The sequence below is a fragment of the Pinus tabuliformis genome, chromosome Q (genome assembly GCF_031772625.1).
Source record: "Pinus tabuliformis cultivar Carrire ecotype Pingquan chromosome Q, CPIR1, whole genome shotgun sequence".
Classification (NCBI taxonomy): Eukaryota; Viridiplantae; Streptophyta; class Pinopsida; order Pinales; family Pinaceae; genus Pinus; species Pinus tabuliformis.
The window spans coordinates 502836853-502850357 of record NC_142296.1 but is presented as its reverse complement, the minus strand read 5'-3'; the positions used below and the strand labels follow the sequence as shown (position 1 = coordinate 502850357).

The following is a 13505-nucleotide window of genomic DNA, read 5'->3' as shown; positions in this document are numbered from 1 at the left end:
TTTGTCTGCCCTCCACATAACGTGATTGCTCCACAGAAACTAGAGTAGGAAGAAGTGGTTTGAGTCTGTTGGCATCAACCTTGGATATTATCTTGTACACCACATTGCACAAAGCTATGGGTCTAAACCTGTTTGGAGTCTGGGCATTGTCTTGTTTGGGGATCAAGGAGATGAAGGAAGTATTGAGCACCTTCAGAATTGTTGTATTCATTCTGGAATCCTCCACCACATTCAAAATGTCTTGTTTAACAATGTTCCAGCAAGCTTTAGAGAAATCCACATTGAAACCATAAGGGTTTGGCACTTTACCATTCTGCATTTCTTTGATGACCTCACTAACCTCCTCTTCAGTCACTGGCCTATTAAGATTGAAATTATTCTCTCTTGTTACAAGCCTAGGTATATGCCCTGTTAAGTCCCTGATAAAATGATCTCTGTCTGAAATGGTTTCCTTTGCTATACCTCGAAAGTGCTGAACTAACACAGTTTCTATATCTTCATGGGAATTAAGAAGATGACCTCCCTTGTTGTTGATCGAAGAGATCCTATTATGATATTTGTTCGCCATGGTGGATCTGTGGAAAAATCTAGTGTTTCGCTCCCCTTCTTTTGGCCATTGAACTCTAGATTTTTGTCTCCAAAATATTTCCTCTTGCTTACATAAATTCTCCCAGTCTTGATGATGTTTGGTAACTTGATCATTTCTGACTTTGTCAAAGCCATCCGTGATAAGGGTTTGATTGAGTTCCTGCATTTTGTCTTCAACAACTTTTTTCGCTTCAGAAATATTGCCAAATTCATTCTTGTTCCAGCCTTTAAGTCTGAGCTTGATGTGCTTTAGTCTTTTGTGTAGCAGAAACATTCTTGTACCCTGAATATGCAGATCTTTTGCCCACCATTTTGCAATGTTGCTGATGAAATTTGGGTGGGTGAGCCAGATATTCTCAAATCTAAAAGGTCTGTTCTTGGGGGTACCAATGCCCTGAACCTCAAGTTGTACAGGCCAATGGTCTGAGCTTCCAAAGGGGAGAATTCTCGCTATCATTTCCTTGTTGGTGAGCATAAGGTCCTCTGAGATTATGAATTTGTCTAACTTTGAGGCTCTCCTCCTCTTTTATTGTTCCAAGTAAAGAGGCCATTACTCATATCAATGTCAACTAGCTTCATATTATCTATAAAAGTTTGAAATGCTGTGGAGTCTTTGCTTAAAGTTTTGGTTCCCCCTTTTTCTTCGAAAGTGATTTGATCATGTTGAAGTCTCCACCCAAGGTCCATGGTACTCCTACATGTCTATCTCTTAGGTCCACAAGAGAATCTAGAAACCTGAGTTTATCATCCATTCTTTGTGGGCCATAAACATTTGTGACCAGATAAGTCTCCCTATCTCCCACAGGCTAAATAACCACTGATAAATAATTCCTAGATGCCTCAGCATCTATTATGCCAATCTTTTGGGGGTTCCAAAGAGTGAGTATGCCTCCTGCTGTATTATCTGCTTTAACTTCTAGAAACTCAAATCTATTGAGCCATTTGCTGTGAATTTCTTTTATTTTTTGAATGGAACATTTAGTTTCCTGGATAAAGATCATATCTGGAGCTTCTTGTTTCATTCTATTGCTAAGTATTCTTTGTTTTCTTTTACTACCTAGACCTCTGATATTCCAAGATGTGAACTTCATTATTAAAGATTTGTAAAGGAGTAACTGGTTAGGTCTTTCATCTTACCTGAATCTATCATTAGCTTTCCACATTCCATCAATAACTCGTTCTGCTTTTTTCTGCCTCTTTTCTTTCCTGGGTTTCTAGGAGCTAATCCTAGTGTGGTTTTCATAGTTTTCACACCTTCGTTGCCCTGCCTTTCATTGTTTCTTTGCCTTTCTAGCCCTTTAGCCTGAGTTTTCCATAGGAACAACTGTTGTACTCTGTTGAACTCTTCTTGAGGTAATGAGTCTACCCCTCCCATGGTTCCCTGTTTCAAGAACCCTTCCAGATCTAGGTGTTCTCTATCAAGAATCTCCTGCAGTTCATGATCCTCCGTATCCATCTCACTCTGGGTCATTTCTTGGTCCATCTCAAGTTCTCCATCGCTCAGCATAGTCTCTTTCTGTTTATTAATATCCTGTGTTTGCTCCCTATCTTCTTCTTTCTCCTTCTCCCCTGGGCTTCCTTCCATTACCTGATCTACTTTTGTTATCTCTTCCTCTTCTTCGAGAACTTGGAACCTGTTCAAACTGGCCTATTGCCCTTCTGTTTGCTGTTGCTTTGGCCCCCTTTTGCCCCCTTTTCCTCTATATCCCACTTTGTGAAAGCTTTCATTATCTTTCATTGTGGTTGCTTTACTTTTGTTCTCTATTTTCCTGAGAGGGTAGTCTCTAAATAGGTGCCCATGCTCATGGCACCTGCAACATCTGAAAGGAATATGCTCATAATCTACTGTTTGCACCCATTCTTCATCAAAGACTTCCAAGATGACCTCATCTGGTAGAGCTCCAGAGAGATCCATCTCCACACATATTCGTGCGAAGGAAGTGTATTTTCCCCTTCTGGTGGCCTTAGAGGCTTTGACAAAACGCCCTTGTTTATTTCCTATGGCAGATAATGATTCTATTTGCCAGTAATCAAGAGGTAGGGAGTAGGGTCTTACCCAGACCGGGACCGAAGTGAAAGTCTCTCGCTCTGGGACAAAATTCATCATCCACGGCCACATATAGAGGCCTACTGCTACGTAGAAGTAGGGTCCTCCTTCAAACACCCTGTCTTTGTCCTCAATATTTGTAAATACCACAGTGAAGAAACCCTTTGACCCAAGATGTAGGTCTATGCTTCCTTTTGGTTTCCAGTGGTATTTAATCCACGCTTGTAATGCCTTTTTCAGTGGGCCATAATCCCATGAATTTACAAATGATAGCATAGGTCCGCATGTGGTCCCTGTGTGCCTGCAGAGCAGGATCATTTAAAACTACTCTCGGAGTGACCTCAGCCTTGGGGTTACATGGCCCCTTTTGCGCCTTGTTTTTTGCTCCCTGTTTCTTGTCTTCTTCCTCATTTTCTTTTGTGCTATTGTCCTCCTTTGGTTTGGTTAAATCTTGATCCTCTTCCATGTTCCTTTTCCCTTCTCCTGAAGGTCCTCTGACAGATTCTATTGTTTTCTTACCTCGGCTGGCCACTGCCTGCCTGTAGGAGGGAGTGGAGCTCCCCCCTTTGCGCGCCTCCATGGAGCTCAAAAACCTGAAACCCTAGCTCTTCGTCCGCATCCTCTGTCCGCAGTTTTTCACTTCTTCAGAACCTTCTCCTCTCAAACTTGTTTTCATTCCATCTTCTTTTTCATGTTCAATTCTACATTCATCTTTGTCCCATTTCTACTTTTTGTTGAGAAATACTTCGTACAGAATCTCTTTGGCTAAGCTGCAGCACTATGGGGGGCATATCAATGCTGTTGAAGTCACCTAGGACTTGCACCTGGCCTCATGCACACCCACTTGGGGGGGTTTGAACTCAGGTCTTTGCTTTAATACAGGCATGATCACTTGCTGCTAGACCACAATCCCATGGGGCTTCTCCCAATTTTGTAAGGAATGGAAAAGGGTCAAACTCCATACAAAGCCCTCTTTGAATTGTCTGTTTCTCATCTGTTCAAACTGGTAGCTTTACAGTAACTGAGTAATGTTAAGAAGTTTGCTTAAATTTTAAGGGAAGGCCTTTCGTTATTTGTTATTTTGCAAATTGCCCCCAGATTTGTTAGATCCCAGAAAATTGTCCAAGGGAAAATTCAATAATTTGTTTTTCAGTCCAAACACCCTAGTCAAAAACTCTACCATTTTCCAGTGGGATAGGTTCTCAAACTTCTTTGAATAATTACTGAGAGAAAACCTATTTGATATTGTAACAATGAAGCCGCTGCTGAGAACATTGAATTTAGAAAACATGATATACTTCTGCACAAATCGAAATACTGTTTTTTTCCCTAATCTGGAGTCTACACCCCAGAAATCGAAAATTGGTTTGGAAGTTGTGAGAAAATATAGTCTCTGAAATATCAAATTGCTGCTATAGGAATTTGACATTGCTAATGGAAACATGATTCCTAAACTTTGTAAATACAAAACTTGATTCCTGAACTGTAAAATCAGACTTTCAGTGGACCAAAGCAACATTTCCCCATTAAAATCCTTAAATTACTAAGAAGAAATAAGAAGAATTCTAAACAAAATCAAAGTCACCATCAATTATCGTGTAAATTACCATTTTTGTTGTAATACAAACATGTCTTTTTCAGAAAAATGGATTTCAAAAGGAGAGTGTTTTGGAGTAAGAATGCAATATTTGTATATGAAAACAAGGCTTCAGTGGAAGACGACTATGCATAGAGAAAATTGTTTCCAGATGAACAAAATGTGAATAAGTATTAAGAAGGGAAACTCCTATAAAGGCCAAATCGAGACACGTTTATGGGAAGGAAGTCACACTCACTAAAACTTAAAAGCTTCAGAAGAGACATCATGCCTGGATTGTTGGAAAAGTGAAATCACAAGTTTTATCAACAAAATGTGTGGTTAGATCAGGGTTGCGCCGCCACCCTCCTCCAATCTGCTCCCAAAGCGCAATCGGGAGCGACCCCGGAAGCACGTTCCCTAATTCCCTAACTTTTTTTCGCAAATTTTATTTTTCGCAAACACATTCCAAACACAATTATTTTTCAAAGAAACAAGAATTTTTTAGTGGGCCAGCCTAATGATCAAGCCTATGGTGCTAGTATTGATATGCAATTCATGGTAATGTTGACTTCTTAAAGTAAATCCTTTTACTTAAATTTTTAACATTACCATGAATGACTCGGGATGTTTGAGAGTGGTTTTGACCTCATTGGATTTCATATGGAGAAAGTAGAATTTTAGATCTCACTCAAAATCTAGCGGATTTATCAGTTTTTCATGATTTCAGGATTTGGAGGATTGCAATGTTTCCATTGGATTTTGTCATGTACTAGGGTGTGGAACTCATATTTAATCAAGAACTTAGAATACCAATCCCTCTATGTACCTTGATGTTAGTGACATTGGTTGTCAAACTCCTCTATCATCACCCTACTAAAAATGTACCCATCACTCAAACAAATTCTTGACTTGACATGCTACGTTTTTTCTATCTTATGCTAATGCTTAGAGGGTTATATTAATGACAAAGATCCCAAGATAGGCAATGATTTTGATGATATGTAGGTATTTGTTGTAGCATGAATATTTTGGATGCTAGAGGCCATCTAGAGTCTGTTTGTTGATGCATTTTCGGTTCAGAGATGGATTGCACTCGATTCTATTTTGGTTCTGTGCACCCTTACATGCTATATAAATGAAAACTTGTAACTTGTGGACCTATGGTTGATGAAGATTGTAACTACTAGATGATTGATGTTATTGGTTTAAACTTTAATCCATGTTTTTATGCTTTTTATAGCTAATTCATCATTCTACATATTGACATATATGCATCAAAATATATAAAAATCTATATTATATAAAATTCGCTCTTGATTCGCTCCTGACCCGGGAGCTTCTGAAAATGTCGCTCCCCGCTCCTGCTCCCAAGCAACCTTGGGTTAGATCAAAATAAAGTTAAAATGGGCAGGTGCAAGCCTTGGGTGTCTTTTGGGAATAGGTACCCCTCACCTGTGGCCTCTTAGCCAAAAGATTCCAGTTGGGATGCTGCTGGTTGCAGTCACTCATAGGTGGAGTTATGTGTGCTAGTTTTAAGTGGAGGCCAGTCATGTTTCCGTTTACCAACAATAGGGATAATTAACAAATATGGGTCACACATCTTGACATGTGTTTTGTACTTATTACTGCAGGACGCTTCCGCCATCCGCATGGAATACACCCAGGCATATTAGCCTGTCTTTTATGCCGTTTGTTTCACCCAACTTCGTCTCTGGCAACTGCATGTGGCATGCAGGTCTAATACTTTACATACTAGATGCTTTTCTCTATCACTAATATGATATAAAAACAACCTATGGTTCTGGGAGATTTTGATTATTTGGGGAAACAGCTCAATGTGTATATCTGGTGTGATCATGCCTATAGTTTATAACCCAGTAATTTTTGCGGATTTTACTGTCTACAGGCTCTGATTGATATATGTGGGAAGTTGAGGGTTGTGTTTGCAGCTTTTCTTGCAGTCATTGCAAGGTGTGACGTTTCATCTTAACTTATCTGTTTTAACTTTTAATAGATCCTTTGTTGACTTATTTATTCTACGCTGGACTTCAATAGAGGCCTGTTATGTTTTGTAGATTACTGGGAATGCGAGGGATGTTTTATCGCGTTGCAGGTGAGCAGGTATTGTTGAACTATTTGTCTGGCCAAATTAATTTATCTAGGAATCATAATGTTGTTCTTAGTTGAAGTAGGATCAAAATTACCTCTTAGGAGTGGCCAGCAATCTATTCAGAGTTTCTTTCCTTTGACCTCCGATGCTAGGAGTATCCCTCGCTCCTACATCCCCCTCAGGATCATATGGCCAGACCCATCCCTGGTTCCAGGGGACTTCGACGGTGAGCCAACCTAGTTTGCCTCCCTTGCCACTGGTCATCAGATTCAGAAGCCCTTGACATGTTTAGCTCCATCACCTGATTTTCCTATCTTCCTATCTCATTTGTTTTTTTGACTGGCTACTGATTATTTTGTATACTGACATGGTCTCTCTATATGCGTGTTGCAACAGCACTACTGCTTGTTTCTTTCTTTCTTTATGTTATTTTCAGCATTTTCTAGGAGCTGTGTTTGCACTCCCACATTGTATTCATAGTGATTGTACTCTTCAGTCCCATTGATCTACTTTTGTGGTCATTTGTTGGAAATTAATAAAATCATCTTATTTTATCTAATGGAACATTACCTCATTGACAGGCAAGGCTCATTGATGATGCTAGTGGAACATTACCTCCATATGATCAATTTATCACCCTTGGTCCTGTAAGCAATGTTTTCCCTTGATAATTTGCAATTACTTGTTCTTGTGATCAATATTTTCACATTAAATTACATTCTGATATTTGATTTCTACAGAATAGCTGCTTACTCCATTTTTTTTGAATTCCCACCATAGGTGTGTGCTCAGGAAATTGTTAATACTCTAAAGTCAAAAACAGGTATTCTGTTTGAGTCTGCTATCTCTGGCAACATGCTGATCAAGAAATATTGATGCCGATAGAAGATAGAAAACATTTTCTATTTATCGTACTAATGATATTTCATTAAGGACATAATCTTGTTTCATCTTCGTGCAGGATATGAAGTGGCCGTTGTTGATGCAAATGATCTAAAGCGAGTCCAAATCTTAGCTGTAAGTAGTTTGTTAGAGGAAGAATGTGTTGTACATTGATTACAATAGCTCCACTTTGGGCTCAACTACTTTAGTACCAACTACCAAAGTTGCAGAATAGCAAGTCAATCTCAGATTAATAAAGAAATGGGCTCGCTGAATGGTGGCTAAATGCTGATATGATTGTTGAATTTCCAATGGGTGCAGGCATCATCTGGTGTAGATCATAAGCGCCTTGAAATGGCCCTTATAGACAATCCTGCTGGCAAGCCAACTATACTTTTGTATTTTATGATCTTCTTTAGCCCATCTATCATTTCCAACTTATTGTGTTTAGAAATGTTCACTAAGTTTACTACTTTTCTAACAGGAAATGCAGATGAGCAGACACCCATTGTACTTGTGAGAGGTCTGGGTGCACCAGTGAATGCACCATGTGGCTAACAGATCCATTATTAAATAATGGCATTAAAATAAAACAGTGACATCTTTGGGATTCTTGAATCATTCATGTGCTGGATGTCATAAAATTTTTACAGTTCATTTATTTCTCTCTGCTGTTAACGTTGTTTAAGGAGATGCATTGGCACTCTTATTTTGGATCAACACCGGATGTACTCTTTTAACCCCTTTGACCTACTTTGGTCTTTTGTTGGACATTAACAATTTTTTTATATCTTGTTCTATGCATCTCCAACTATGATTAGGTTTTGTTGGACATTAACAATTTTTTTTATATCTTATTCTATGTATCTCCAACTATGATTAGGTTTTGTGTTTATGTAGTTTCAAAGAAGAGTTGTTTTGTTGTTTAAGCTCTGGAAGAAGTAAAATGTATCTTACTGAATCGTTTCATGTGTGCAAAAACAGACCATGTAATGTGATTTGGTTATTTATTTTCCTTTAGAACTTTCATCTTTTGGTTGCCATAAATGGAATGCAGCATTGGTGGCTGTTAATTTGTTTGTCCGTTCATGCTTAGTGCTTTCCCATTGTCATATTTGTTCTTCCAATTCAATTCATCATTGTTTCACGATCTTGTCAAACAGCAAGTGCAATCTCATTCTACAATATTTTTAACTTTATTAGATCAACAAAATTGCATTCAAATCAGAAATATTTAGCCCATCCAGCATAATGGGGTGATAAATTTAATCCATGTTCTCTATATCAGCTAGCTAAAATTTTCCAGGTGATGAAATAATTACCTTCTTTATCTTCAACAAACAACTCTCAAAATCCTTTGGAAGTAGCCAATTTTGTAGTATGATATATTGGTAGATTTAAGATTTCTGTGGTGTGTTGTTTTTGTTGAAGAAATTGGATTTTCTAGTGTTGTATGAAAGTTGTCGATGTTTTGAATCCGTAAGAGGGTCCATCTTCAGGACAATGGTCAAAAGAAAGAGGAGGCAAAAAGAGGGTGTAAGTACAGAGAGACAAAAGAGGGGAAATGGTTCTTCCATTTGATGTATCTTGTAATTGCTCGATCTCTCAGTTGCTTAGTCCTTGTTTCCAAAATCGTTTTTGGTTCTAGTATTATTTTTCCTTCATTAATCTTTGGTAGAATAGTTTGGCTTGAGATCTTATCATTTATTATCTTCTTCAAGCAAGATATGTGGAAGACTAGATGTACACGTGAAGATGGAGGCAACTCCAAGTTGTAAGACTTACTTCCAATCTTTTGCAACACCTTATAAGGGTCATAATACCTCGATGCTAATATATTGTCTTTTGTTGCTTAAGGGGCATCTGTTTATATGGTTGTAGTCTCACATACCCAATCCCCACTTCGAATTCCCTTTCACTGTGATGTTGATACACTTATTGTTTCATCCTATTTTTTGCTACAACCAAGTTGTCATTCAACAGTGTGAAAACCTCTTGTTGGTGCCATATGTGGTCTTCGATTCCTCGAGCCTTTATATTCCCTTTTAAGGGTGATGTGACGGATGAAGGAGGATAACCATAAAGTGCCATAAATGGTAACATTTTTTATGAAGTATGGAAGGATGTGTTATACCATCATTTTGCAAGGGCAACCATTTGACCCATTGTCTCTGTTTATCAGATGTAAAGTAATGTAGATATTCTTTTAAGCATTTATTCACAATATTAATTTTCCCATTAGATTGATGATGATAAGATGAGTTGTGAACCAATTGAGCACCCAAACAAGAAAATAATTCAATCCAAAAATCTCTAATGAAAATTATATCTGTCACTTACAATACCATGATTTTCCTTCAATATGATTCATGTTTCACCATCTACAACCTCGTAGAAAAAAAGTTATAGCGAAAATGCCAAGGTGACTTGTTTGAAACAACAAAGACCTATGATCGTAAGCCTTGATACCAAATGTTATGAACTTTGCACCTTAAAAATGATAAGAAACCAACAATTGCAGTCCTCTTCAAGGGGGGCACCTCCTTTTACAATGAATAACATGTACAAGAGAAGATTTAATGATCCTAAGACTAAGTCTCTTTAGTGTGTGTGCGTGTGTAGGAGACAACAGATACAATTATAACAAAATAAGACCATGGGAGGTTCTAGCCTACATAACAATATAACAACAGAAATGTAACCACTCAATATGTAGGGCTTAATAAGGGGTTTTATGGTTACATGGGGCTTATCTAGGGCTTACCAGAGGAAATTATTGTTCCAATGCATTAGTGTTTTAATATATTCTTCTAGAGCGTGTTGTTTTCTAGTGCGGGTTGTACCCATGTAGGTGTCATTACCATTTCAGCTTGTAGTAAGCTATCATGTTACTCTAAATATATGATATTATTGTGCATTTGAAGTATGGATTCAATAATATGCTCTCCCATTTGAGAGATGGTTGATGGAGATTAAGATAAGTTAGGTGGTACAAAGAATCCATTTCTTCATTAAGGGTGAGAGTTAATGGGAGAAATGTATTGTAAGGCACTTAGAATTAAAATAATCACACAAAGCATAACATAAATAAGGAGGGGCCAAATAAAATCTTATCTCTTTCTAAGTTGATTGAACTCAATGAATATTTCAACAATATCAATTTGAAACTTGATCCCCTTAAATCAAGATATTTATATGAAGTGAAAAAATTTACAGGTTATTTGGGTGATTTATGTCCATGAATCATAACAAGAAATAATGTAGGCAAAATATATGAGTGGAAAGAAGATTTCCACACTACATTTGAAATGGAGGATTTCCCATGTCCATTTCCTATGATCAGGTATGATTAGAAATATTAAATTATAACAAATATTTCACTTCTCTTCAGCCCAAATCATAAGATAATTCAAAGAAAATAAATACCAAACTAGTGTGCTTCAACATCAAGAAGTTACAACCCTTTAGGGCACATTTCGTAAGCAAATTAAATATCTAAAAATACTTTATTTACAATACTAAATTTGTCTCTTATCTTCTCTATGTGTTAAATGACTTCACAAATTCAACTCAATGTTTATGTGAAATCAATAATTAACACTGGAATATAATCAATCATAAGGATGACATGCAATAAAAATAACTCTGTACGTACACAAAATTTGGATAGCCAGAACACTTCATCTATATTATATCTTAATATAAAGCAAGTACAATTCAATTTCTCTGAACCTTAGCTAGAAAACCATTAAAAAATAAATCCTTGGCCACTAATTCCTAGCTAGGAATCACTCCAAACAAAAGTTGGTTACTCCAGGATGAATCCTCAACAAGCTAGCATAAACATTGGAAATCACTCCTTGTCACCTTCAGTTGCAACACACAAGTGAACAAGAAATTCTCGCTCTATTTTCTTCACACCAAATACTCCAAGTGGGACTATCTTGTCTTCCAAATGCCATAAAGCCCCAATCTTCTCTACAAGAACTATAAGATCAAGTGCTCTCTTTGTTGTAATATGGTGTCTCACAAACCCTAGCTTCCTCAATTTCTCTCAAAAACCCTAGCACTCAAGGTATAGAGAAACTATAACAAATAATACAATGAAGGAGACTAAGTCACTCTAGCTCTCACATTCTAGTACAAATGTGAGAGTACAATAATCAATTAAAGGACTCTCTTCTCCCTTTATTTATATGAAACTGAAAGAGGGCAACCATAGAAAGTGGACCCAATCCACTGCAAGCAATCAGACTATGAGAGATAGGTCCACATGTGAACCACTCCAACTCTAGCAGAAACTTGTCAAGCTCCAAGGCTTGCATGTCCAACAAGCAAGGGTCCAAGGCCAAATACTCCTCAAGAAAAGTCTAATGCTCCTCCTCCAAAGGCCTCTAAAACTCCAATGGTACGTCCTAAGCCATGTGTACCTTTAGGTGCACCCTACCTACGCGATCACTCTTGGGCTAGAGCATCCTTAAATCAAGTACAACCCCCCATGCCAGTGACCAAGTGTCTCTAAGCCATCGATGGCTCAATGGTATCCTCCATGATGACTGATGCTCTTCCTCTAAGGTAATGCATTCTCTAAAGAAAGCAATCAACTCCTCTAGGAGCACACCCCATGAAGACATTCATCATGGTAATTAGGTCTCCAACTCTCCAACGAGGTGTGCCACAAAAGAATAAAGGCAATATCTAGCAATCCATGAGTAAGTTCTATCCAGTGTCTATGTCCATCACAGTACAACCAAGGGCTATCAAAACTCCATGCACTCCAAGTCATATGAAGCACCCCCAAGCATAGTGTAAACACTTGGAAAGTCACCTTGAAATATAACACTTCACCTTTACAAGGAAATGTTTTCACCAACAAAGTCAAAAGAAATAAATCACAGAGGTCTTAAATTCAGAATCATTTCCCTATACGGAGGGGATACCTGGAGTGAAATTATTTTACTCGAAAATACTAGAGCGAAGATAGCAAGAAGAGTTGCAGACCTGCATTTTCTTAAGAACTGTCGTGACAATAATCTCATTGCCGACATTCATCTTGATTTACCCTCCTCATTTCTATTTAATCCATTAAGCTCTTCTTCTATCAAGCATTCAAGTTGTCTTGATGATGGATCTCGATTGGGATTTGAAATGTTGGCGGAAAATGGTTCTTACTGTGGATTCTCCGGTAACAAAGTCAAAAGAAATAAACCACAGAGGTCTTAAATCCATGAACAATATACTTGTTGAATTTTCTAGTATAATAGATACAAGTACTTATTTATGAAACTTGATAATTACTTCCAATGACGTAGATGATTATTTTCTCTTTCAAGATATCATTAAGCAATTATACATTTAGAAATTCAACCATAGAAACATTAGAGTAATAGAGATCACAATGCACAAAGAGACAAGAAGATTTTACCCTAGGAAAACCCATAATTGAGGAAAAATTCAACCAACCTTTTCCTTGGAGAATCAATGCAACAAGAGATACATCAAAATCAACTAACCAACAAGATGACCATCCACCATGAGCCAAGTCAACCCTCCACAAAATCTAAGACAAGTATCCACAATTCCATCCAAAAAATCTCTGCAACAAGGTCTCCAAGAGAGCCAAAATTCATCGTGCAACCCTTAACCAAACTTTGCACTACACCTTAGAAATATACCATAGAAACAAAGTCTCCAAGAGGGTCAAAATTTGTCCTCTCTCTCAGCCTCATATTTCGAATGATGCCACAGAGTTAGTGCCTCAGATCTGCACACTATGCCACAAAAACTTTGCATTGTACAACAGAGAAAATATGTCTCAAAAAATCATCCAAAACTTGGCCTCCTTTATTTGCTAGTGCCAGGGCAGATAGAGTGAATATTTTCCTTCTGATTTTGGCCTAATACTCCTTGCCTTCTTCGCATAGAACATAGATATGTATGATGATTTGAAGTGCTACTTGGGAGGAGGTCGAATGGACTAGTTTTAGCCTTTACATGATGCAAATGGGTGTCTCTATAGGTAGTCCGAAATGATGACTTGGAGCACTGACTTGATTACTTGTGGAGGCAAATACAAATTTCAAATTTTCAATTTTTCTTGCTTTGATAAGGTCATGAAGAACATGCCTTATAAAATTTCTTTTGAATAAAAACAAATAGATATTTTTCATTTTTTGCAAGCATGAAGAACATGCTTCATATAGATTTCTTTTACAAATATAATTTATATTTTTCATCATTACAAGTACAAATGATATATTAGGAAGACTGACCATAATGACTATCCAAATGTTCTCTGT

At 37.5% G+C, this 13505-nt stretch overlaps 1 protein-coding gene across 4 annotated transcripts in view; it reads left to right on the top strand.

Moving 5' to 3' along the window:
* LOC149220354 (uncharacterized) overlaps positions 1 to 8054 on the top strand; it is a 115578-nt gene extending 107524 nt beyond the window's left edge. For all 4 annotated transcript variants that reach the window (XM_089384765.1, XM_089384766.1, XM_089384767.1 and 1 more), the window contains 8 exons: positions 5846 to 5949; positions 6121 to 6185; positions 6290 to 6335; positions 6906 to 6971; positions 7105 to 7147; positions 7286 to 7341; positions 7528 to 7585; positions 7691 to 8054. In XM_089384765.1, coding sequence (XP_089240891.1) covers positions 5846 to 5949; positions 6121 to 6185; positions 6290 to 6335; positions 6906 to 6971; positions 7105 to 7147; positions 7286 to 7341; positions 7528 to 7585; positions 7691 to 7764 — 512 coding nt within the window. In that variant the 3' untranslated portion in view covers positions 7765 to 8054. The remainder of the gene's footprint in view (positions 1 to 5845; positions 5950 to 6120; positions 6186 to 6289; positions 6336 to 6905; positions 6972 to 7104; positions 7148 to 7285; positions 7342 to 7527; positions 7586 to 7690) is intronic.
* Positions 8055 to 13505: the final 5451 nt, after the last annotated feature.